This window comes from Phalacrocorax aristotelis, chromosome 6 (genome assembly GCF_949628215.1).
Source record: "Phalacrocorax aristotelis chromosome 6, bGulAri2.1, whole genome shotgun sequence".
Classification (NCBI taxonomy): domain Eukaryota; kingdom Metazoa; phylum Chordata; class Aves; order Suliformes; family Phalacrocoracidae; genus Phalacrocorax; species Phalacrocorax aristotelis.
In genome coordinates, this window is record NC_134281.1 from 52,560,013 (window position 1) to 52,584,020 (window position 24,008).

General features: G+C 35.6%; 1 protein-coding gene across 4 annotated transcripts in view; it reads right to left on the minus strand.

The window, feature by feature from the left end:
- The window catches only part of ZZZ3 (zinc finger ZZ-type containing 3), a 60,678-nt gene that overhangs the window by 4,786 nt on the left and 31,884 nt on the right, over positions 1-24,008 (minus strand). For 2 of the 4 annotated variants that reach the window (XM_075097895.1, XM_075097896.1), the window contains exons 4-10: positions 12,890-13,028; positions 11,359-11,506; positions 11,158-11,276; positions 10,780-10,851; positions 10,503-10,604; positions 7,813-7,908; positions 3,319-3,471 (exon numbers count right to left, since the gene is read on the minus strand). In XM_075097895.1, coding sequence (XP_074953996.1) covers positions 3,319-3,471; positions 7,813-7,908; positions 10,503-10,604; positions 10,780-10,851; positions 11,158-11,276; positions 11,359-11,506; positions 12,890-13,028 — 829 coding nt within the window. Of the gene's footprint in view, positions 1-3,318; positions 3,472-4,903; positions 4,987-7,812; positions 7,909-10,502; positions 10,605-10,779; positions 10,852-11,157; positions 11,277-11,358; positions 11,507-12,889; positions 13,029-24,008 lie in introns of those variants that run through there. The other 2 variants (XM_075097897.1, XM_075097898.1) reach the window with 2 other exon arrangements.

The following is a 24,008-nucleotide window of genomic DNA, read 5'->3' on the forward strand; positions in this document are numbered from 1 at the left end:
CATACAGCTAACTTACATCTTGTTTTGTATTATCTATACTTCTCTATTTGCATTAAAACAAAAAAACCCCACTGTTCTACAAACGAGTTTCTTCTGGTGAAGAGCTTAACCATAGTACAAAGGAGAGAGCAGTGCCTAATGTTAATTACTAGGTTTTTTCCCCTCATGTTAGAAGCTTAACTGCAATTTGCATATAATCCATTTGTCCATACATTGTGGGCAAAACGGCAGCTGCAGAAGACAACTTAGCTTTTGTTTAAGACAAAGCTCCTTTATTTTAGTTTTAAGTACGTGGCAACAGATATTATACTTGAGAACTGAAATTTCAGGTCACTTTTGTCAAGTTAGGTAATCTTTACTATTCTGTGGGATGGTGTGGAATACTACTATCCTAGGGATAGTTACAATCACTCTTCTGAAGTACTTTCAGAGCTGTGAAAATATTAAAAACCAAAGGACACCCAAAACCTTATTGCAGTTTTAAGAATTTTTGCACAAACTCAAATTTTTAAAAGACCCATAAATCAAGACAGTACCAAGCCTTCAGTATTTGTATTTTTTATTTGAAGTTAGTCCATCTTAACAGTATTAACTTCTCACCTCTACCTGTAAGAATAAGAAGTGATGAGAAGCATCATTCCATGACTGGAAGAGCAGAAGTTTCAGAGTTATCCAATTTGTTCATCCCTTTACTTCATGCTGTCTCCTAATAGCTTAAGAAAATAGATTGCTATTTTTCCTAATTATGAGAAAATTTGTCTCCCTACAGGCTGGTGCATACAGCTTTGCCAGAGATTGGTTCTTCTCTCTTGTTAAAGAAACACACCATTTCTGTGGTTTTTTTCAGCCAATTTTCTTTCACAAAGGTTGAGGACCTCTATGCTATGAGAAGACAGAAGATCTCATTCTAATTCAGATGCCCATTTCAAGGAGGCTATTTAATTGTAGCAGCTGTACTTGGTAGATGTCAGTTGTTTTCAAAGATGCCAAGTCTTTATTGATGTAGAGCAGTTTTCAGCTCCTATACTGACAGGAACGTTCAGCTATGGAAAACAGCTATAAGATAGTAATAAAAACTCTTCTAATGTAGTCTACAGACATAATTTCAATTTCTTTATCTGAATCCATGAAGATTAAAGAATCTGTATCATTTAGTAAGTTTATTCAAGTGAGGGAAAACGGCTTGCTCTTTAGCGTTAAACTTCTAAAGGCCTTATCTATTATTTAATTGTAATTATGAACCTATATAAAGGACCGGACTGCAAATGTTCAGAAAAATCAAAGGTAAATGACATGATTAAATTGAGTGGTGAAAAGCTATGTTCTCTTAATACAGAACAGGGATTCACCCTCCAAGCAAATCTCAAAAATTTTTCTGAGAAAAACTGCCTAGCGCAAAATAACTGTATATTGAATAAACTATGCTATAATAGGTCCCTGGGTGGACACTTCGTTCCAAAATAGTAAGTAGCTGTATTCTAGAATAATTAGACTACTCACAAAACGAAGTAATCGTAAAAAAGTAAATTCACGCTGTTGGGAATTCACTTGGGAATAACTCATTTATACTAAAACAACTTTTCAGGAATGGTTATGCCAGTCAAGCTGACTGGTAATATCCAGGCAAAACATTTTGTCTTTACAGGGGAATGGCACCTGGTACTTCCATCGTAAAGAAATCAGAAAAAAACCTTTCCTATAGTTTTCTTGCAACACTGAATCTCTTTACCATGCTGATGCAAAGTATTTTTCTCCAAGACAGTCACTGTCACTAAGAGACCTGACTTTTAATATTAAAACAGAATCCTGCACATTCATTATTAATATAGTTAATGATCTCTTTTTTCTTCCAAATTGCTTCTATTTTGCACTGATAATGGGGATCTTTTTGGTAACTGAGCTCACCTGTGTCTTTCTACATTACTGCAAGCCACAAATATATCCATCTGGAAATGCTGCACTAGTGAAGAAAGAAAAGATTAAGCCAAATGTATAAAAAAAAAAAAAAAAAGGGGAAAAAAAAGAGGCACAAGTCCACCATTATCACTGCAAAAAAGTAAAACAGAAGCTTCTACCCAAATTAAAATAAATCCCAGTTAATTTGTGGTGCCTATATTTTTTAGAATTAGGACACCATAGAAAAACAAAAAAGTTTTAGGAAAATATTCAGAACAGTTAGAAAAAATATATTTAAAACCAATACAGAATGAAAAAATGTTTGCTCAATAATGGTTCCATTGAGATAAGTAATAGCAGTCTGCATCTCTTCTAATATGCATTTTTCTTTCCAGGCCTTTTAAGGTTCTTATTGGAATATGCAAAGTCATCAGGAATATCTGTAGATGAACCAAAAGACCATCAGAGAGAGAATACAGAACGTGAGCAAAGGTGGGATTTAAGACTGAGTAACAGATGAGCAAATTTAATAATTTAAGGAAGATTATGCAGTGTGTGTAAAAACGTCACTGAAGAAAATGAATGGACTTATACTGGGTGGCCTTAATACTTCTGTTATGCACCTAGGCTTTCACACCAAAGATGTCACCAGGCTCACAAAAAAAAATAAGATAATTAAATTAACAAGTCAGGTTCTTCAGTCTAAGCACAGTAAAGCCACAGTGATTCACACCAGCTGTAAATCTTGCCCAGCATCCTAGCACTAGGATGTAGTCCCTCTATATGGAAGTGGGAAAGACATATGTCTAAATTCTTGTAATATCATCGCATGTGATACATTAGAAAAGTGGAACACTACATGATGCAATCATACTTTGGGTTAGCATGTCTACTAGAATTTGCCTCTAAGAACACATACCTTTACTGGTTGACAACTCAGTCTGTTAGTTCATGCTTTGAAGTGGATTTTTTAAAAATCCATAATTAATTCAGCCAGCGAAGGAAGACAAAAAGCAATGACACCAACAGCATTCAAATTTTACCAGGGCTCTATGTAACTTTCCTAATACAACACATCTTTAACCAGAATCATAACTAGATAGTTTATGTGGTTTTCAAACCGATCTCATGTCAGATCACTTTTTGAAAATATGCAACCAAAACTTTTTAGAGCTGTTTCAGGACAAAACTGTTTATTACTTGTTTTACATACTTCCCTTCTGATTTGATATTAATCTTCTGTAATTGGGGGCCTTTATATTAATGATGTGTTTGTAATTCAAAATGACTCATGAATCTTACCACGATTTAATACTTACTTGATGTTATTTATTTTATGGTAAAAATGCTTAACCCTCATATTATTCATTAAACAAGGTTAAAGTGACAGAAAGCATTCTCTGACTGATTTAAACGACATACCGATACTTCCTCTTCTGCTGCAGTATCCATATGGCTGTGAAAACTGGATCTGTCATCATCTTCATCCATATAAACTGGAGGTTCATGAGATGTCATGAAAGTTGAAGGTTTGAAAAGATGTTTATTTAAAGGATGCTGCCGTCTACTTGATGACTATAGTGAAAAAATGATATATTTTTAAAAACATTCCTCAGTTATTATTTAAGTAACCCTCATCAATAAAACCTTGCCAGAAATTTGCTCTTTTGCACTGAACAGTCTATCATATTTCCAACTATTTTTGGTTAAACCTCTCTATCAGAGCCTCATACAGCTGGAGTTTTTCCTCCCCCATAACAAGTGACATCACCTGAACAGTGCAACACTTCTTTCGTAAGAACCCAATAAGAAAGAGCCATTATCATAAAAACCCTACCATCTAAATAAAGGAGAAGGACAACAACAGAAAAACAGAAAGTAAAGCTGTTACAATTTTGAAGACTTTGCACCAAAGTGCAAAGACATTAAGGCTTCCAAGAGTCATGAATGGTGTGAGTGCAAGACTAAACAAAGAAGTAGTTTTGCACAGGTCCAAGATCCAGGAGGCCAGTGCTTGACACTTCTCATCAACTTCTTATATTAATTTGTGCCTTAGAAAATCTATGTCTAGGCTAATTGTCCAGATTTCTTTCCTAGTCCAAGGAGAGAAAAGGTAATGCATTCCACCATACAAGATGTTTCTAAACATTAGAAAGACTTGCTCTCCGAAGGTTCTTTTTCATTGCCACTGACTGGAAAAGGAACCTAAAAAATGTTAGATAAATTACTCCATTAGTGTATATCTAAAACCTTCCAACTTTAATGCTGTCTGAAGGTGCAGAATGTACGGCAGTTTTAAAATAGATTACTTAAAGGCACTCAGTCCCTATTACTTATTCCCCATGGAAGAATATTAAATATCAAAAAAAGAAGAATTTAGGGTGAATGAAACTGACTCAACTTTTTACTTAGCTACTCTCCAGACCAGCATTTCAACATCTTAAATGTCAAATCTTACATTCCTCAATTTAAAGAAAACAGTGAATCAAAATTCAGAAGTATGAAAAGTTCTTTTTTTTAATAATTGTAAAAGAGAGATTGTCTCACACTGTGTCTAGCTTCTGTCATACAGATAAAGCATAAGGAGTATTTACAATAGTTAATAGTTCCTCTCCTTACACAAGATTTTTTATCCCAAAAGTTTCTAAATCAGTTACAAACCAGTAATACTATACTACAATCATTTATCTCTAAAGACGCTTTAAACCTCTAAAGAGGTATCTAGCAATGTTTTACAGTTGTGCACAGTTTAAAGAGTAAAGGCAAAGATCACAAAAATTTTCTTAGACAGAAAAGGAATTAAGACTAGCCCCATTCACTCTTAGGGGAAGAGATGAAGTCTGTAATAACAATTGGAAGCTGGTAACTCAGATCTGCAGAACTACAGTGCACAGAATAAAAATAAACATTTTGTTCTAAGAGTAATTACTATCCATTGTGCTGAATGCTTCCACCTTCTACTTTATGATCATGGACTTCGTGTGTTTTGCTGCTTTTCTGTTTTCCTTCAAGATTTCAACCCCTGCAAAATACTTCCATTTATAAGGTAGGCGGCATTTCAGCTTGAACTGACACAGAGATTTAAATTTTCTGTTGATAGAAAACACATCTGCATTCAGTACTAGATCTGGAAATCAAGAAAGAAAAATTCTGTCTACACTTAAACAGTACCACTGTTATGCGTACAGTTGTGACCTAGGAATTTAACTAAGGATTTCAATTCTTTTTAACATGATTCTACCAGAAGAATAAACTAAAATACTGTATTAAAGCAGGCAGTTAAAAAAAAAATCATTTTTCCTGTGGGAAATGTATCTTCTGGATTAAGCTTAAAAGCAGGTGCACTAATGATATTATATAAGCATTAAATTGAAAATGATAAGCCATAATTGAAGAACTGGATACTAGAATCCTAAATCTCCGATTCAGTTTTATTTTCAGCAGTAGCAGATGATGGTTGTACAGGAAAATAAACTGATGCATCCTGTTTAATTTCCTGTATCACTTATCAGAAGAGACGTTATGTCATATGAGGAGATATACACAGTAACTTCAACAAGATGTTCAAGAACTGAATAAGGCTTCTCACCTCCCCAGCAACCATTTTAAAAAAGCATCCTGGGCAATCCCCGTGGAGATATGCAAGTACTTCCTTGCGAAGCATCCCTTTTGACACGACTATTTACATTAAATATATCTATGTTTTTTATTCTTCCATAGATATGTGCTTTAAGTATCAGCATCCAGTTTTAATACTTCTGTTGTTGGCAAAAAAGCAGGTACCACAGTTTACAGCATATGTGCATACCCAATATCAAAAATAAGGACAAGCAGAGGTTAAGCATGACCCAGGCTTCCAATACCCCATGCGTTTCCTTTCTGCCACATCACGTTATCTCCATCGGAGACCTGGGGAAAACTACAGCCTGGTACAATGCTGTCAATCTGTGCTCTAAGTAGACACCTATATTAGCAGACTGAGAGCTCAATTCCCCCACATATGATATTTGTTTGATCTTTTCATCTGCTCTATTTCTTACATGGGACACAAATATAAAATGGAGATGTGACCTTAATAAAATCCAGGGCACAATGACCTTACTCTTACGGCTTGGTAATAAGAACATGAATCATACTGTTAAAACAGATGTAAGTATTAGATTTGTTCTACATATAAGCCTAAGAAAAACCTGTAGGATGGTAGCATTACCATCCTAGTATGAGAATGTTGAGAATTTTATTTAAAAAATATGTTTCACTCTTGGTTATGCTGTGTTTGTAAGCACGTCAGTGGGGTTAAAGAACTTTACAGATCACTGTTCAAATTAGTGATAAATATGGTTAAAATTCCACATTACTGATTAAATATTCCCACTAGTTATCAAATACAGTGATCTGCTGCCTGGCAGCATTGCTCTCATTCTGTAATAACAGTCTTTCCATATAAAACTAAGAGGACTTAGTTGTTTAGGTAAATTATTTTAAAATGGTAAGGTGACATACAGAACTCAAAGGATCATAATTTTAGAAACTAAATTTTCAATTCTGACATTAGCCCCACAGTATGATAAACCATACAAGTAAATCAGAGTTCTAACAGATGAATCTCACCACATTATTTAAGGTATCAACGTTTACAGCTGTTTTTTTGGTTCTTCTGCCAGAAAGAGCTTTTCCAATAGACAAGGCGCCAGACAGAGACATGCCTGCACTTTCCCTGTGCTGTTTATAGAGCAGAGTAGTAGATTAAAATCCTGGTGAAAGTAAAATGGCATTACCATGATGGATGGCATACTGGAAAGCCTCTGATATGAGCACTCATTGTTTGCAGCAACTTCAGAGAATACTAGGAAACAACTGAGGGTGTGTAAGGTTTTAAATCATTACAGATGAGCTGTGGTAGATCTTTCTGTCAGGCCCCTCTGGCAGTAACTTTTGTTCCCAACCTTTCAAGGGACTAAAATGGCAAATTTAGTCTTTTTGCAAGACCAATGTAAAGCTTACTCTATTCTTAACCAGAAAACATAAGGGACACCTGGATGCAAAAAAGTAATATTACTCTACAAAATGCCATTTTAACAGGTTTTAAAGGACTTTTGTAAACAGAATGGTAACAAAAAAAACATCCAACAAACAAAAGCCACAGAAAACCTGAGACTGACCTCTTCAAATACCTAGGGTCCTCATTCATACCCAAGAATACCACATTATTAAAATCAAAATAGATGACTAGTCTGCAGAGAAATCTTGAGTCTTTTCTTTTGCAAATTAAGAATACTTCTGGGGACCTTATGCTCTTCTGAGCCATTCCAAGATCAGGAAAAACACCATATTTTAATGGCCATTTAATGGTCATGTATGGCTATTTTAATGGTCATGTATGTTGCAAATCAAAGAAAGGCATGACATTTCAGTCTTAAGCCTACATTTGTGCTAGTTCAGTATGCTCAGTTATACATGATCTTGTTTTTGTTAATTAGCAGACGACTATATAATATGAATTATAGGGCTCCTTTCCCTCTTCCAACAGGGTTCTCGTTATGCTCTTCTAGATCAATTAAAATAAACTTACAAATGAGGAAAAAATACCCCAAGACCAATCATTCAACCCTGTTAGTTCAGCCTGCGATCTGACTGCTATGTTCTCTTTTCTGACACTTCATGTCCCCAGTATTATCCGATTGAGAGGTAATGAACAGACGTTGGTGTGAAACTAGAGTAACACCCAACTCACTCTACAGTGCTAACGGCAAAAGAAAAAGATTACTTAATAAAGTAAGAAATACATGCAAGGTGGAACTAGTTATTAAGAAAGCACCAAACAAGGGTTAAATCTATTGAAAATTAATGATTTAGACTAAATTTGCACATAAATGCAAACAGAAATACAGAATTTCTGCTGTAAAATTGTCTCACCTTTTTGGAGTATAAATATAAGTTTGGAGTTCTTCCTGGAACCGGAATACCAGCTTTAGTTAGTTTAATAAAATATTTTTGCACTCTACTGGCAACCTAGAAAAAACAACATGTGACAATTAAATGTCAAATGAAACGTAACAGGCCTTCACTTCAAAGTTTTGCCAGCATTGCTACATTGAAACAGGGACTCGAAATCCCCATTTTCTACTTTGTAATAACTATGCCAATCATTACCTATCTTGCAATGCTGCATTTGTAATAGTTCCAGGCTCTTCCGTGCCTTTCAGGGAAAAAAAAACCACTACCCTTGTTTACAAGTACACAGGAAGTCTTGCAAAACTTGCAATAGAAAGGAAAAAATTTTAGTAGCTTGGTACCTACTGAAGCTAAATTTATTCTTTCCTAACAATGACAGATAAGTTAGGCAGATAGCATACATAAAGTACTTCTAAATTTTATTTATTAATACATAAGCATGTAGTTTAATTTTTTCAGGTATGGAGAAATATACCTGTAAGTACAGGTATGATCAGAGATAAGGTAATCTTGTATATTGAAATACTTAAGTATACTTTTACGGAACATCAGCATTTTTTACTTCTGGTCAAAATGGAGAAAAGTCATGGTTTTAGCTGGGATAGAGTTAATTTTCTTCACTGCAGCTGGCACAGTGCTGTTTTGGGCTTAGTATGAAAATAATGTTGATAACACACCGATGTTTTGGTTGTTGCTGGGCAGTGCTTGTACTAGTCAAGGACATTTCTAGCTTCCCGTGCTCTGCCGGGTGCACAAGAAGCCGGGAGGGGAGGGGGCACAGCTAAGAGAGCAGATTCAAACTGGCCAAAGGGATATTCCATATCATGTAACGTCATGCCCAGTACATTAACTGGAAGGGGCTGGCCAAGGGAGGCAGGCAGCAATCGTGGCTCAGGGACCGGCAGCGTCAGTCAGCGGGTGGTGAGTACTTGTATCATTTGTGTTTTGGGTTTCTCTTTTTCCCTTTTCCTTTTTATATTATTATTACTATTATTATTTTAATTACTAAACTGTTCTTATCTCAACCCACAAGTTTTTGTTTTTTTTTTTGCTTTTGCTTTTCCAATTCTCTCCCCTGTCCCACAGGGGTGGGGGGAGTGAGCGAGAGGCTGCGTGGTGCTTAGTTGCTGACTGGGGCTGAACCACAACAGTCCTTTTTAGCACGCAACATGGGGCACAAAGGGTTGAGATAATAACAGTTGCCGGTCACAGTATAGACTGTTCTCAATATTAGTTTATCTGATCTGCACCATGCTCTTGTATTTGCTGTGCCTGTTAAAGATTGGTGTTGGGTTTTTGTGGTCTGCTGTGCTCTGCAGTGACTAGTGATGCTTTGCCTGGGAGAGTTGTTTTTAAAACACTGGCCTTGAATTTTATTTGGTATTTGAAGTTTATATTGAAGCCGTTACTGCGCGTCGGGTACCACCTCAAGGATACAATTCACAGTTATACCTCCTCCTCTGAGAGGTTTTTTATGGAGGAAATACAGAATGGCACCTTAGCTACCATCTTCTGTAACACTTCCTCTTTCATTAAAAGAACTTTTCGGTATCTTGAACATCCTTGGGTAGTTAAGATATATCTGCTGATATTGCTTTGGCAGACTGTTTGGGCTCTGTCTATGGTTAATAAGCAATTTAAGAATATCATCCAGAGATCTGTCCCAAGGCTCGATAGCTATGTGTGGCAGGGTATGGGGTATAGTATGGGCAAGTGCCTAAGATGATAAGCACCCCCAGTGTAGTGGGACTTCACTCCTGAACAGGTGCAGAATCCTGAAAAATTAGTGGAATATTTGGAGGAAGTACACTGTCACCCTGGCAATCCCAGAGAGATACAAATCACTGCAAAGTGCAGTTAATCACTGAAATGTCATTTTAGGGGAAAAAATCCCAGTAAGTTAGATGCAGAAACACTTGGTGTCTCCACATCTGTGTCCTTTTGTTGATCTCGGCCCCAGTACAGAACTAATTCTTCTGTCCACATGTATTAAAATGTCTGCCCATTCTACAGTATTGAGGTGCAGGAAATTCAGCACTCCAGCGTAACTCAATCGGAGACCAGCTGGTGTCACTGTACTTGCTATAGAGAATTAAATGCATGCTGTCAAAATCTAACCAACATCTAGGTCTGGGAGCTTTGTCATAGGCTTTGGGGCACTTCTAAAATTCTATATTTGAGATTGAGAATAAGAGTCGCACTGCTATTAGTGAAATGCAGGGCCTGCTATTACATTTTTAAGAAAAGATACTGGATTTCATTTATTGCTATTTCAAAAAAAGCAGCCATCTACAAATAAATCTGTGAATCTCTATCAACTGCTAGGATACAGTGACTGGCATAACTACTACCACACCACAAACAATCCCAAGCAGTCAAATCATTTTTCTAGCAAAATAAGCTTTATGGCTTTAATTATGAACATTATAAAAAATAAATCCTCTTTTTTAATTCCCTGGTTGTTTTGGTTGGGTTTTGGGATTTTTTTGACAGAAAAAACCTCAAAGCAGAAATAAATGTCTTAAGAGATCATATCCAGGTTTCTCTTCAACACATATCAGTCCTTCCTAAAAGTCTTTTAAAAAAAAAACCAAACCAAAACAAAAACAGTCAAGGAAAGGGATTACTTCTGCAAGTGTTTTACTTGTTACCTGCTTCGCTGTTCTATTTCCCAGTTCATCAGCTATCTTCTGCCACCGTCGGGACTCTACTTCCTCTGGCGGATACTTCAAAAGCAATTGCTCAAGTTTTTTCTAAATCAGAAAGAAAAAATTAAATACATCTTTCCTAGCAGAGGTATGAGTTGTCAAAAGATGAGTATCTACATACATGTGACTCTGACCTTTTAAGTGCTTTAAACATTATTACACAATTTACTTTCATTCTCATGTATGTTACCACAGCTACAAAATGGAAGTTTCCCATTACCTGTTCCTCTACAGTCCACAGCTGGTTAAAAGTTTCAGGTTTGGTCTCATCGCAAAGTCGTCCTCTTATCATCTGCTCAAATACAGCATATAAAATGGAATCATGTTTAAAAACAGTACAGTTAGGATAACTTGATTTTAGCCCTTTTATTACCTAAGTAAAACCGAAATCAACCCAAATAAACTCAAGAAAATTTGAAATAAAATCTGCCTAAACCTAAAATAAGTTCTCTGATTTGAGTACATGAATGAAATGTCATCACCAACATTAACATTTGAAGCAATAGTTAAGATTACCCACATACTCTTATGAAAAAAAGAAAAAAAAAATCCTAAAGTAAATTTTGTAAAATTTTATCCTTCCTTTTGGAACAGCTACCTGCGGACGACTGTTTGTAGAACCTTCTGGACCATCACTTAAAGGCAAGACAGAGTATGAAATAGACTCTCCATCCTTCTTGGGATCCAAAGGACTTTTTGGTCTTGCAGGTATACCTACTGCAAGCAATACAAAAAAGGAATTATTATACCTCCACACTGGTCATTTATTTCTTGTAACATATGCCCAAATCCCTTTTACCTTTGTCAAAAATCAGCTTCACTCTCCTACTGTTACGTTTTCGGTTTTTGAATTCTCTCTCAAAGTTTCCAAGACTAGTGGTGTATTGGTCCCAGGCAATCTCAGGGAGCTGAACAACTCTCTGAGGGTATGGAAGACCCATATCGACCTGAAAAAAAATAGTGAAAAGTGAAAAGCAATATTTAATGCAATCACTGTATATCCAAACAAAAACTATGAATCCTGAAAAGTTATGAAAACCTGACACTGCTTTTTAGCTAACAGCAGAATTCAGAATCAGAATTTTTGAAGTGCAAAGCAGCACACACTCTTTTTAAGGAGAAGATACCTTTCAAGAATAATACACAACAGTGCATATAAAATATGCAGCGGCACGGTCAATGGTGGCTTATTGAGCATAACACTTTAAAGTGTGTATTTCACATCTGAAATCATGTGTTTCTGACTTCAGTACCTGCCTTTTATTTTGTTTGAACATACTGTCTGCCCAGGATCTGTACCTTTCTTAACATGACTTGGAGTTCTATTATCTGATAAACCTAAATTCCTCCCATCGAAGAAATCAATGTATATTTCACACTGATTTTGCTATCTTCTGCCCAGAACACAACTGTTGCAAAGCTCAGCACTTTAAGGTCAACCTTATCATTCCTTTGGTTTGGAGACAAAAATACACCAGATACTTTTGACTAGCATTAGAGTTTCCCAATATGATTATCAAATGCAACACTGTTATATCATGCATGCTATTAACTCATCTGAAAATTTAATGGAAAGACAAGTAGTGAAACCAATGGGCTTAAATTAGACCTTTCCTTAAACCTAGGTCTCTACAAACCTAGGAAAAGAGCACCATAAAATACCTACTTCATTCTTTGCTGAAATATAACATGTTGCTACCCAACTAGAAAGTCGGGCATGTTTGTCACTGGTAGATGTGGCAGCAAAAAAGTATTCAAGCTGTAAACATTTTTTCAGTATCCCTGTTACTGTAATTTTTTAAAGCTTGAAAAGAAAATGTTTCCTTATCAAAATTAATTCTCCTCCATCAGACAATATTCCATTATGCTGTCCAGAACTCAGGTATGTCTTCTAGAGTTCATTTTCAGGCTATGAACTACATTTCCTGCTCTTTTAAAAAGTACCTTACCAAATTAACTCACAGCACAACTCTTAATTTCTCTGATGAGAAAATTTATGAATTCTTGATCTGATGCCTTACTGTGAAGTACTTCTGGCCACCTGTAGATTTCAGGTTGTCTTAAAATGCCTACATTAGAATTAGAAATGTAAAGGTAATATTTCTACATACCAAAAAAAAAAAAAAAAAAAGAAAGCATATCTAGTAAAACCATTGAAGACTAGGTCTTAGGGATTTAATAAGCAAAGGGCCATTTTTGCTCAGCAGAGAAAGGATTTTAAACTCCATGTTTACTCAAATATATATAGAATTCTCTGATTTCTACAGATGATGAATTACTAGTTATTAAAAAAATTCCGAGTAAGACTTAAGAAAACCCCATTGAAATACCTTCTTCTGGAGTCTTTCCACAAATCCAATAGGATCTTTCAGTGCTTCTCTCTGGTGTCTGCCTAAACTTTCAAGGTCTTGAACTGCTTGAGTACGTTGAGCCTCGAGTACAGCAATCGTCTGTAACAGTCTCTGATAACTACAGAGACAAAGGAAAACATCTCACTAAATTTGTCTTTAAAAGTGACAACCCCCCAATCTAAATACTAGCCGTGATTATCTACTAGTATCTATCTACAAGATTTCATAGCTTATCCGAAACAGTTCATAGACATTTTACTTAATTACATTAAAAATTTATCAGATCTATTTTAAGTAGTAGATGAGCTTCTGTAAACACGTTTTAAAAATATGTATTTAAAATCCCCAGTGATTTCCTTTAAATGTAAATTCTATACTAGCTAAAAAAATATGGTATCGGGGACAAGTTACTCACATTCTCAGTAGCTATGACCAACACGCTTTGCTTACAAACTTAAACACAAAGAAAATGACCTAATTTCTCTTCCACTTCAAAATTAGCTTTCTTCTACCCCAGTACAAATGACTACCACAGAATTTTAACATTTCGCTCAGCCACCCACAGGTTGGACAGGAATGAGTTAGAAACTGTATCTAAACATTTCATAGAAATCTCACCTTTGAGCAGAATACAAGAATCATTTATGAAATGTAATGATAAACCAAGGAGTAAGTAATTTTCAAAATAAATACATACAAAAGTTATTCCTCAAAGAATAGAGAAGCTGAATGAAAATGTCAGCATTCCCTCAAACCTGCCATCCCAGATGCACACACAATTTTGGTTTTCTATTTAACAGATACATTTCAGAGTCACTGAGGTGGCTACATACCTGTAGCCAATGACATATGCTTCCCAAAACGTTTTCTATAAAGCTAACTCAGAGTCAGGAAATCATACAATATTCTAACACAGCCTTTAAAAAAGAGGTAATGACATTTAACACCTTTTATTAGCTTTACAGTTACGGTTGGCCACTTTCTGAATCATGTAGTTACTCATGGCCCGTTGTTGCAAATTATTATGTATCAACTTTTTTCTTGAAAATGTTTTCTGACATTTAATACTACAACTGTATTTTAGTTCAGTGCAAAATGCAACCTTAATGTATACTAAAATCAGGTAAGACCTATTCACTACTATGCTACTTCAGTAAATTTTCTTTCTATTCTCTCATTGCTAAAACAAAGACAAGCCTAACACGATGAATTCCATATGTATTACAGAAAAGATCCAGAGGTTACTGAGCTAATGCAAGTTTTTCAACTGACTGCACTGGTAAGTGGGTAAGGCTTTAAGCAGGGGGAAGTAAACAGCCTCAAGGCAAAATACAGGCTTTGCACCATCAAATATTTAAGTTTCCACCTAGACATTAAATTGCTGCCTCCTCATGAAAAAGGGTAATTTTCTTTCCACTCCAATGTAATATCTGAAAACAAAATATAGCCATATGTACTGAAATCTGAAACTAAAATATCGAGAGCTTGTTTAAAAACAGTAGGATGTAATTCTGTTATGAATTTATTATTATTTAAATTGCCTGCACATCTTCAAGGTTTATAGGCAACTAAGACCTAAAATGCTTGTTATATAGGCTATTACTATTGGAACAGTAGTGGAATATTTTCACTACTGGGAAAGTGCTCCAATTTCTTCCAAACCAAGTAACTTCGCATAAAGCAAGATAATTAATGGGACTGTTCTTGAATAGGCAAAAAAACAACTTCAGAAGTAACTTCAAAAAGTAGTGAAGGCATATGAAAACTGGCCTGAGACAATAGCACAATTCACGTTGTTACAGGCTTACAGGAACAGTCATATGTAGAATTACGATCTTTACTTAGATTTTACAAATAGCACCTGATTACTGCCTAGGTTTGCGCTGGGCAGCCTCTGTCTGTGCTCAAGTGGACTGACAACACTGCTGATGCAGAAGCCTGCCTTGCACGCTCCAGAGAAACAAAACGTAGGCAGGCTGCTAAGGTGTGTGATGCAGATACAGATGTAAGAACACACAAGAGCTTAATTATATATGGGTAGATGATTTAACCTGGACAATAGGAAGCCTTTTTCTATCAGCAGGTGCCAAAACTTCTATACAAGACTCTGTACTTAACTCCAGTCACGGTAACAGAGGCTCAGCAGCACACACAAAAATTTGCATCTAAGATGTTAAATAAATACCTGCCTTTCTTTTCTTGAGCCATTTTACCTCATTTAATCAAATTGTATTTAAGTACATTCTTTTCCAAATTAAGCTGAACGAAAATAATAATTTCATTTAAAACATTTGCATACATAGAAGAAAAAAGCAACCAGACCAGATGTTGGTGATTTAGATTAAGCGCTAATTTAACAGTTTTACGATACACATAAAACACAAAGTGTGGGAAGACATCATCTTCATGAGGTGGGCTTAAATAATTAAGTCTGAACGGAAAGAGAAGAAATTACATTTGGGGAGAAATAACGAACAAAAAGAGAATATTGAACTCCAGTTACTTCCCTCGTTAAAACATTCATGTGACCTTAGTGAGATAATACGGACTTGAAGAAAAATGGTTCAGAAGCAATACCTCTGGTCTTCATGGAAATATGTAAAACATTACAAGAATGTCAGGAACATTCAAAACCATGTCATGGGATGTTGATCTGTGGCTGTATGGCACTATTATAATGAAATAATTCAAGAGAAAAAAGGGGCATTTTGAGCAAACTGTTCAGACAGAAGGATTTCCTGGCACTTTTTTGTACCTCCACTACAGAAATGTATTAAGTTGGAGCTATTTAACTTCCATATTCAGTTTTATGAATGAATATATTCTGAAGCCCAGGAGTAAGAGTGCAATTTTATCAAGGAAATATCAGAATTATTGAAATACATGAGAATGTGCACTTTAGGGTCTTACACTGCCAAGAAAAAACTGAGAATACTAATCCTGAAAGACACAGTTTGCATATTCTCTATTCAGGTACTTCAGATTTGCTGCAGTACTGCATTCTCTCCAAACCACTGCACATCCTTTTAAATTCCAACAGGACACTTTAACCAATATTTTTGACCAAGACTTAAAAAAGAAAAGCCACTTCTTAAAGACTGATACTGATCAGCAGGGATTCCTGCTGATTCAGTTGTTCTGCTGCAGTGATAACTACTTCACTCTTTTGGGTTGCTTCATAAAATAATTATCATACAGCAGAGCCATATTTCTGGAATTCCTGCCATAAGCAATTATTTATTACACTATTCATTTCCATGAACCTTGTTCTAATAATGATTAGGGACATAGAGCAGCCTCCTCTCTTGTCTGCGATAAGGGTTGAAAATAGCATAGCTAGTATCTTAATGAGACCCATTTCCATTTTGATCCAGTTTTCTGACATCTACTTTCAAGATGCTTCCCCCCCCCATTCTTTCCATCCTGTGATACCACTGTTTACATTTCCAGATCTAAGTACCAAGAGTTACATCACTGATTTTGTTTTCTTTGCATCAGGAACTAACCACAAGCTTTAGAAAGCATTAAATGTATTTGGAGTCTATCTGCCTTAAGAATAGCAAGTTTCATAAGTTTACTCTTAACTTTTATACTAAATGACTTAACGCTAACCTGTATAAGAGGCAACACCACTCAGCATTTCAAAATAAATTTATTTAAATATTACAATAAGAGTCATTCAGTCAGGGAGGCTAGTCCCCCTGTGGCTTCTGAAGGTTTCTTTTCCCTTCAAGAGAAGAAGGCACTGTACTTTAAGCCTTAAGTGAATGAGTGATGTGAGAAACTGATATTTCAGAAATGAAGATTTTAACTTTTAGGTAGCTAACTCAGATCAGCGGATGAAATAAAATAAATAAAAGAGCTTTTCAGTTAACTTGTACTAAATAAATGTCAAGCATCAGTTTTTTCCTGTTGGACAATGTCAGGGGCAGATATAAAAGTGGCTGTTGGTAATGTTCACCAAACACCACAAAAATGCCAAGCCTCCTCTAAAAACAAGCCTCCTACAAAGTTTTAATGCCCAAACATTTAAGAACATATGAGGAAATTTTCTGCCACTGGTCTTATCCATAAAAAAGAAATTCCATCTTAAGTATCTTTATGCAAGGTAGATGTACACACAAACTTGAAATTAGCAAGAGATATCACAAAATACTGCTGTGCACTATTCCTTGGACCCTCCTTATGTAATAATCCAACATAATTATAACATGTTTTCTCACCTTTTAAACTAGAGACTCAGAAACAGCAGTATTTCTACTCTCCCCTCAAATGAAAAGAAATGGAAGGAAGTCCTTGCCAGTCCCAAGTTTAGTCCTTATTTAATCTTTTTCAACCTTAGATAATGACCTCTGAAGTAATGACATAATGAACCTTCTCACATTTACTTATATGTATAAACTCATGCAACTTTGATCACCTCAAAGTTTCACACAGTATTCAGACACTCTTACAGACACATAGCTAAATGTTCATTACTTGCTTTTAGCATGAACCATATACGGATTTAAGACACTTGCATTGTTACCTCAATAATTTTTCCCTTGTTTAAATATTTATCATAGTTAGATCACTAATGAAACTCTATTCAGTATTTTTTAAAAAGTTGACAATACATAGAATAGTTTTATAAAGCTCGCAGGTAACAAAGGTGACACTAACAGTGGAAAACTGTATCACAAACTTATTTGTAATGTATATAATAAAATCAGAGTTCCCTGTAATTTACTGTCTGGATGCTCACAGAAATAACTTGAAATAAAAAAAAAGTGACGTTGTCAACTATACTTGCCTCACAATCACCACTTAGTACCTTGCAAAGACATGTACTTTGATCCCTAATAAAAAAAGAAGTGACTTATCCGCTCTTGACTGATAAAATGCCGTGCAGCTGGTGGTCATCACTTTCCACTCCCGAAACTAACTACACTTCTACAGTTGTGCGAATGTAGTTCACAATATAATAAAAAGTATAGTAACATTAATTTGGGGGATTATACGGTAAAAATGTATGTGCCACAATTTAAATTTTATATGAGAAATATCGATTATTTCTTGTGGGTATGATACACTTCTTGTAACAAAACATGGCTAAAATATATGTAGAAAAAATATCTACCTTAAAACAAACTTGTTTTTTGTACTTCCAAGAGCGATAGGTATCAGTAATTAGGATTCGAGCAAGTCTTTGTTTTAATGCCATCTACTGGCATTCTAGCAAAGTACAGATTAAAACCTGCTTTCCTATACCTAATCATTTATCGCTCTGGATTTTGCTCTACCAACAGCAATTCAGGAAAAAAATCCCTTATTAGATCCTAAGCTAAGAAAGTATTGGATATTAAATATGTTTATTGTAAGACTGCAAATTACTGTAGGAAAAGGGAAACCCCAGGCAGTAAGAGATTGACTTACTGGAGAAATCTTTAAGCCAGATCAAACAGAATCTTCTCATTTCAAATAAATGTTTTATTCTGTTTGGAGTTTGTTTCAGTTCAGAAATATCAGATAATGCTCCCAAGCTTTTAAGCTTGGCCCGAAATCTTTGCCAGTGTCACAATACAGTAATTTTGACACTGTAGAGTTTCTCACAAATTATTCTGATGCACATCTGAGATTTTAAAAAATCTGTTACTGCACTAGGGAAGAGCGCTGGGATTCAATACTAGACCTGTAGAACACGCACAACAGCAACGAGGAAGCAGAAGAAACTGATTAAGAGTGGCCCTTCTCTGATTTCCCTTCAGAAACTTAGGAAAGAGTTTAAGGGCATCATCAATTAAGGGCATGTATCAACTCCTGTCAGAACTTATAAAAGCCCTTTTTGCCTGAAGAAAGCAGCACATGGTAGGTTTTTCCTTACCTAATGCTTAGATACTATGACCAAGGTAATCTACTTATAGCCAATTCTGCAACTCATTATGAAATTGTTTTCCACTCTAGCTTAACCTCTTTACATGTAATTTACTGTATTTTCTCTATCCATATTTAATATTTGTACTTCAGACCTTGTAAAAAACTTCTGAGATAAGTAAATAATTAAACTGCATCTCCATTTTAACATGAAAACTAAAGTATACATAAAGTGGTTTCTGCAAGTCTACTGGGCCAGTAACAGAACAAAAACTACAATTTCTGAATAGCCAGCCTCAGGCTAAAATACACACCTATTTAAAACAAAATAGAACTAAGCCAAAAAGGCACATGCTTTTAAAGGAAATTTGAAAAAAAAAAAAAAAAAAAAAAAAAAGACAAACCCTAAATCTACACAGAAAACCCTACTGCAGTCTTTGTCTGGATGCAAAAGACTCTAATCTCACCTTTCTTCTAAGTTTCACGGCTATAGATTTTTTATTTCAAGCATTAGCAACTATTATTTTATTATAATCATATTTATCTATAAAGAGAGTATTTTATTGGTTATGAAACTGTGATGCCACTTTCTTTCTTAACTCTGCCCGGGAACAGAATGCCCACTCATATATTTCTATAGGCTTTATTCTTGTCAAGAGCTGTCCACCACACTCAGCAGGAGCTAATATTAGCTGCACAAAAGCACCTTTGTCAAATATCCACATTCCCAGCAAGTGATCAAAAATTTTAGTAGCAATTGGGTCTCTTTGCCTCTGAACAAACTTGTAACTTGTTTCAGTCTTGTCAACTCGAGAAGTTAACACACCATCCATCAGTCCTCCCCCAGTTAACACATTTTAATATGGCCTTTTGTTGACCTTCCTTTAACAGCGTTTTCAAAAGTATTTGCCTGCAGGACAGTGACATTTAGTAGGGAAGAAGATACAGGTCCCTGTCGTTCCTCTATTGTCAAGGCTTGGAATGACATGGGGAAATAGCAGTGAAATTGTTTTTCTCACAACGGGCACAAGAAAGGAAGACTGACAGCACACCCCCAACCCTTTCTCCTCCCTTTTCATCATCTCAAATGAGAACGGTCCCAGTTCCTTTACTGAGAGAAGATACCACACAGATTCATCCAGTAGCTTCATGTAGATGTTCTCTCTAAAAAGATGGTGGAGAAAGCAACCATTCAGAAGGGTTTTCTTCCAGAGGCAAAATAGGAGCAACCCATGTTACCGTGAAACTGACCCAACTGTACAGAAATCCTCTGAACAAAGCAATCTGACCAAGTTGGCCACACAGATTACGGAACTCCTTCAACTCACTCCACCTTGGTTTATGCAGGTTTCACTATAACCCAAGAAACACACACCCCAATTATTAAGGTGCATACTCCTGCCATAGGAACAAATTAACATATTCCCTCAAGTATTCCGTTACAGCAATGCCTGAAGACTACAACTGAATTACAAGAACATGATATGCAATCATGAGAAGCTGAATGTTCTAACAGCAACACGAAGAATTATTCACTCAATCTCTTTTGCGTAAAGAATGGGAAAAGAAGTTAGAAATAAGGAAGAAAATGAGGTAAAGGTATATTTTTATTAGTATGCACTATGATAATGAACCATGGACACACATGGTTGGTCCTTGGCTTATGAAGCATAAAACTTGCAAAGGCTGTTGTACAAAACAACAGCACATCTTCACCTTCAACTACGCAAAGCAAAATAATGATGTGCAGTAACAAAAAAATTAAAAATTAACCAGTTATTTCTACCAAGAACAAAATTTAAAGGAAGCCAAAAAGTAGGATCTTTCCTCCTCGCAAAATAGCATAAAAGTGCTTTCTAGTAGCAAAGAAACACCCATCTTGAAGTGAACTTCATGCCGAGACTAAAACAAGCATTAATATGTACTGCTTGTACAATTCCTTTCTGAAAAGATACCGACAGCCAGTTTTGTAGTTCATGATGGAGATGCTGTCAAAAATTCACATAAGACCAGAACAAATAATTAAGAGTGGTAATGGAGTTACCAATTCAAGCTAGGTTAGTTAAAATTGAAGAGAAAATATACTCGCAGTCTCACAGCACATGCCAGTCACTATGTTCTTGTTTTCTTGGTGCCATCATGATGCTTTCTAATATTTCAGTGAAATACTTGTACATCCCTGCCAAGTGGGCAATTATGTTAATATAATTTATTCCTTATACCAATGTAATATATGTCTGGTGGGACAACTGGTATAACTACACTTTGCCACTTCTGCTTTTGTTAAGTGCCCCTTGTGTGCACAGGCAAAACCACAGCCAGAGCCTCACTCTCCACACAGCTGTGCCAGGTGAATATGTGACTACCCCATCTTTCCTTGGTTTTGTCTCTCTTTTTTTAAATCAGGACCATGAACTGCCTATGGCAATTGATAATTTTTTTCAACTGATATTTCCTACACCTCAAAACCATTTTTATTATTTGCTAATACTTAACTTCCCAGTTCAGATGAATTTACTAGTGAGGATCCTTAGAAATGGTAAGCATTTCGAAATGAACAGGGGGGAAAATAGGTTTCTACCTTTTCCTGTATTAAAATAGTAAGTTTGTGTTTATTTCTTTTTTAATTTGTGCATTTTCCCCCCAAGAATTTTGATCCACGTTGATCAAAGAAGTTTGAAAGACAAGTTCCTGTACATTCTCTCAGAACTGGCAGTTTGGGAAGGTGGAGAGACCATAACTACTGTCTCCACAGGAGAAAGGCAAGCAGAATTCCACTGTTATCTTCATGTTCTCTGGTCAATCCATCAGCACACCCTCCCACACATGGCACCAAGCCAGCCAGCAGGGAAGCAGCTCTGCACTAGAAAGCTCACACTCCCTCTTGCAGGACAGGGTGCTGCAAGAGGACTCTTGGCGGTGAGAGCACAAGCAGAAAAAGAAAAGCAGGTATCGGGCAAATCAGGAGAGAAGATGATTCAAGGAAACAATCCAAAAGAAATCAAGCTTTGTTTTCCACAGGATGCATTATTTAAATGAGGACTGCACTGTGATAGTGCTGTTCACGAGGATGATGCTGTGGTTGACTGCACGGTAACTATGTTCAGAGAAAGAATAACAAATTTGACAAATGTACTTGACATTCAATGGCTCCTAGAGTAAGCCTATTACTAGAGAGATGCAGCACATGCCCAAGGCACTCTGTCTTGCAAATTGCAAATTAAGAACTCTATTATTTAGTGTTTATTGGATAGTTTATATAACTATAAAACATGATTCTATCATTACAGAAATACTCTTAACTAATCTTTAGTCCCGCAATAATTTTGCGTCACTTATAAGTCTTCCATTGGTAAGTATTTATAAATAGAAATAATCTTACAAAACCTTATAAAGCAATAATGCTGGCAGTAAAAAAGTCTCAAAACATTTAATATTTTAATCTGGTGTAAAATATGATGAGGATTTCATTAATAAATGTGGTTGTATGCTCACTGCACTATCACAACATGTTTTAATAACACAATTATGCGCAATACCAAACTGCAGTTGATCAGAAATGCCTATTAGAACTTTCTAATTGATTTTTGTTATATTTCTATTTTGCAGATGAACTAGCTGCAGCATTCAACTTTTGGCACGAAATAAGATTTTTACTTAAAGCCGAATTCATTCTTGGTTACTTACTAAGAATACAGACCAATCTACTGGACAGTAGAAACTACTCTCTGAAAAAAGTACGAATTCTCCCTATGTTTAAGTATTACATTAATAGGTAGCGTAAGAAAAATATCACAGTATACCACACCACTCTAGAGCTAGAACATGTAAGCAAAATTCTCAAATATGCATCAAAACATATTTTTCTGAGAGGCACCATAATACTCAAAAATTCAAATTATTTGTGTAGTAACAGAAAAATTAACATTAACAATACTTCACAATTATACAACCCCCTAGATCAGTCTGCTATTATCTACAGCACTGTCTATGTTGCGATAAAATTTCTGTTTAGAGACCTCCGACCTGTCTTTGTATGAGGGACCTATTTTATTAAAGAGACTGCAGAAAGTCTATCATTTCAGCCTTCTCTCTGAATAATAATATTCCATAATTTGCTTTCTGTGATGATTATTTTTCCTATTGTATCATCCAGTTTTCCCAGAAATATTAATATATGAATGTTGTTTAACCATGACAACATTCAAAATGCAACAAAAGTCACACAAAAATACCAGAACATACATTTCGTTGATTTTGTAATAGCAAGTCTTATCAAAAGCTGCTGAAGGTTTCAGTATGTTCATATTTTATCAGTGTTACAATAATTTCTTGGAGAGTGAAAATCAGCTGTATGAATATGTATGTCATCAAGCTACGTAATATAACAAGAAATAATGTAAGTTTATAGACATATCAAACTGCTTCTACAACACAGGAATACATCTTTTTTTCCCCCGCTGTGGAACATCCAGAGAATGATATTAATGCCTCCTTGGAGGAGTCTGCCTCCTCAACCTAGTCAAGATACTAATGTCTCTCTGAATTTGCTTTTAAAAGAGAATAGAAATATAAACCAGAGAAAAAATCATCCATAAAGACAGGTTTAACCACAAACTGATGGCAGACAGAAAACCAAAGCTGTGTACCATTTGGAGAACTGAAACACAGAAGACCAGCGTACTTCGCATAGCCAGAAATACATCAGGCAAAGTGAACAGCCTTTATCTGACAGCATGGGAACCCTGGAATTCTTTGCATCTGACTAATCAGGGAAAACATTTCTGCTAAAGCTTTTTTTTTTTTAAAGTTTTACATTTTAGAAAAGAAGCACCAAATGAGATTAAACGAAAGTATAATTAAGACACTATCAAGAACTGTAAAATTTGAAAAAGGATGTGCACTGCATTTAATTAACTCTTGAACTATTAAGTTCTGGATAAAGGAAACTACACTCAAACATCAAAATACAGACTTAGGTTCTTTAGAAGGATCTTATCATGAGGAACCATCAGAATACTAGATTTATTTTCTTGCAAATATAAAGAACAACAACAACATCAAAAAAAGACTGCCCATAACTTTCCAATTATATCAACATTTTTTAAAAGGGAAAAAAAATCCAGCTAACACTGCCTTCAGTAGCATGGTTCCCTTCTGAAAAGTAGGAATTATTCTTTCTTGATCGAGAAGAGAATTCTAGCTTTAACCTTTTTTGCCACCAAAAATCAGTAAAATATAAGAT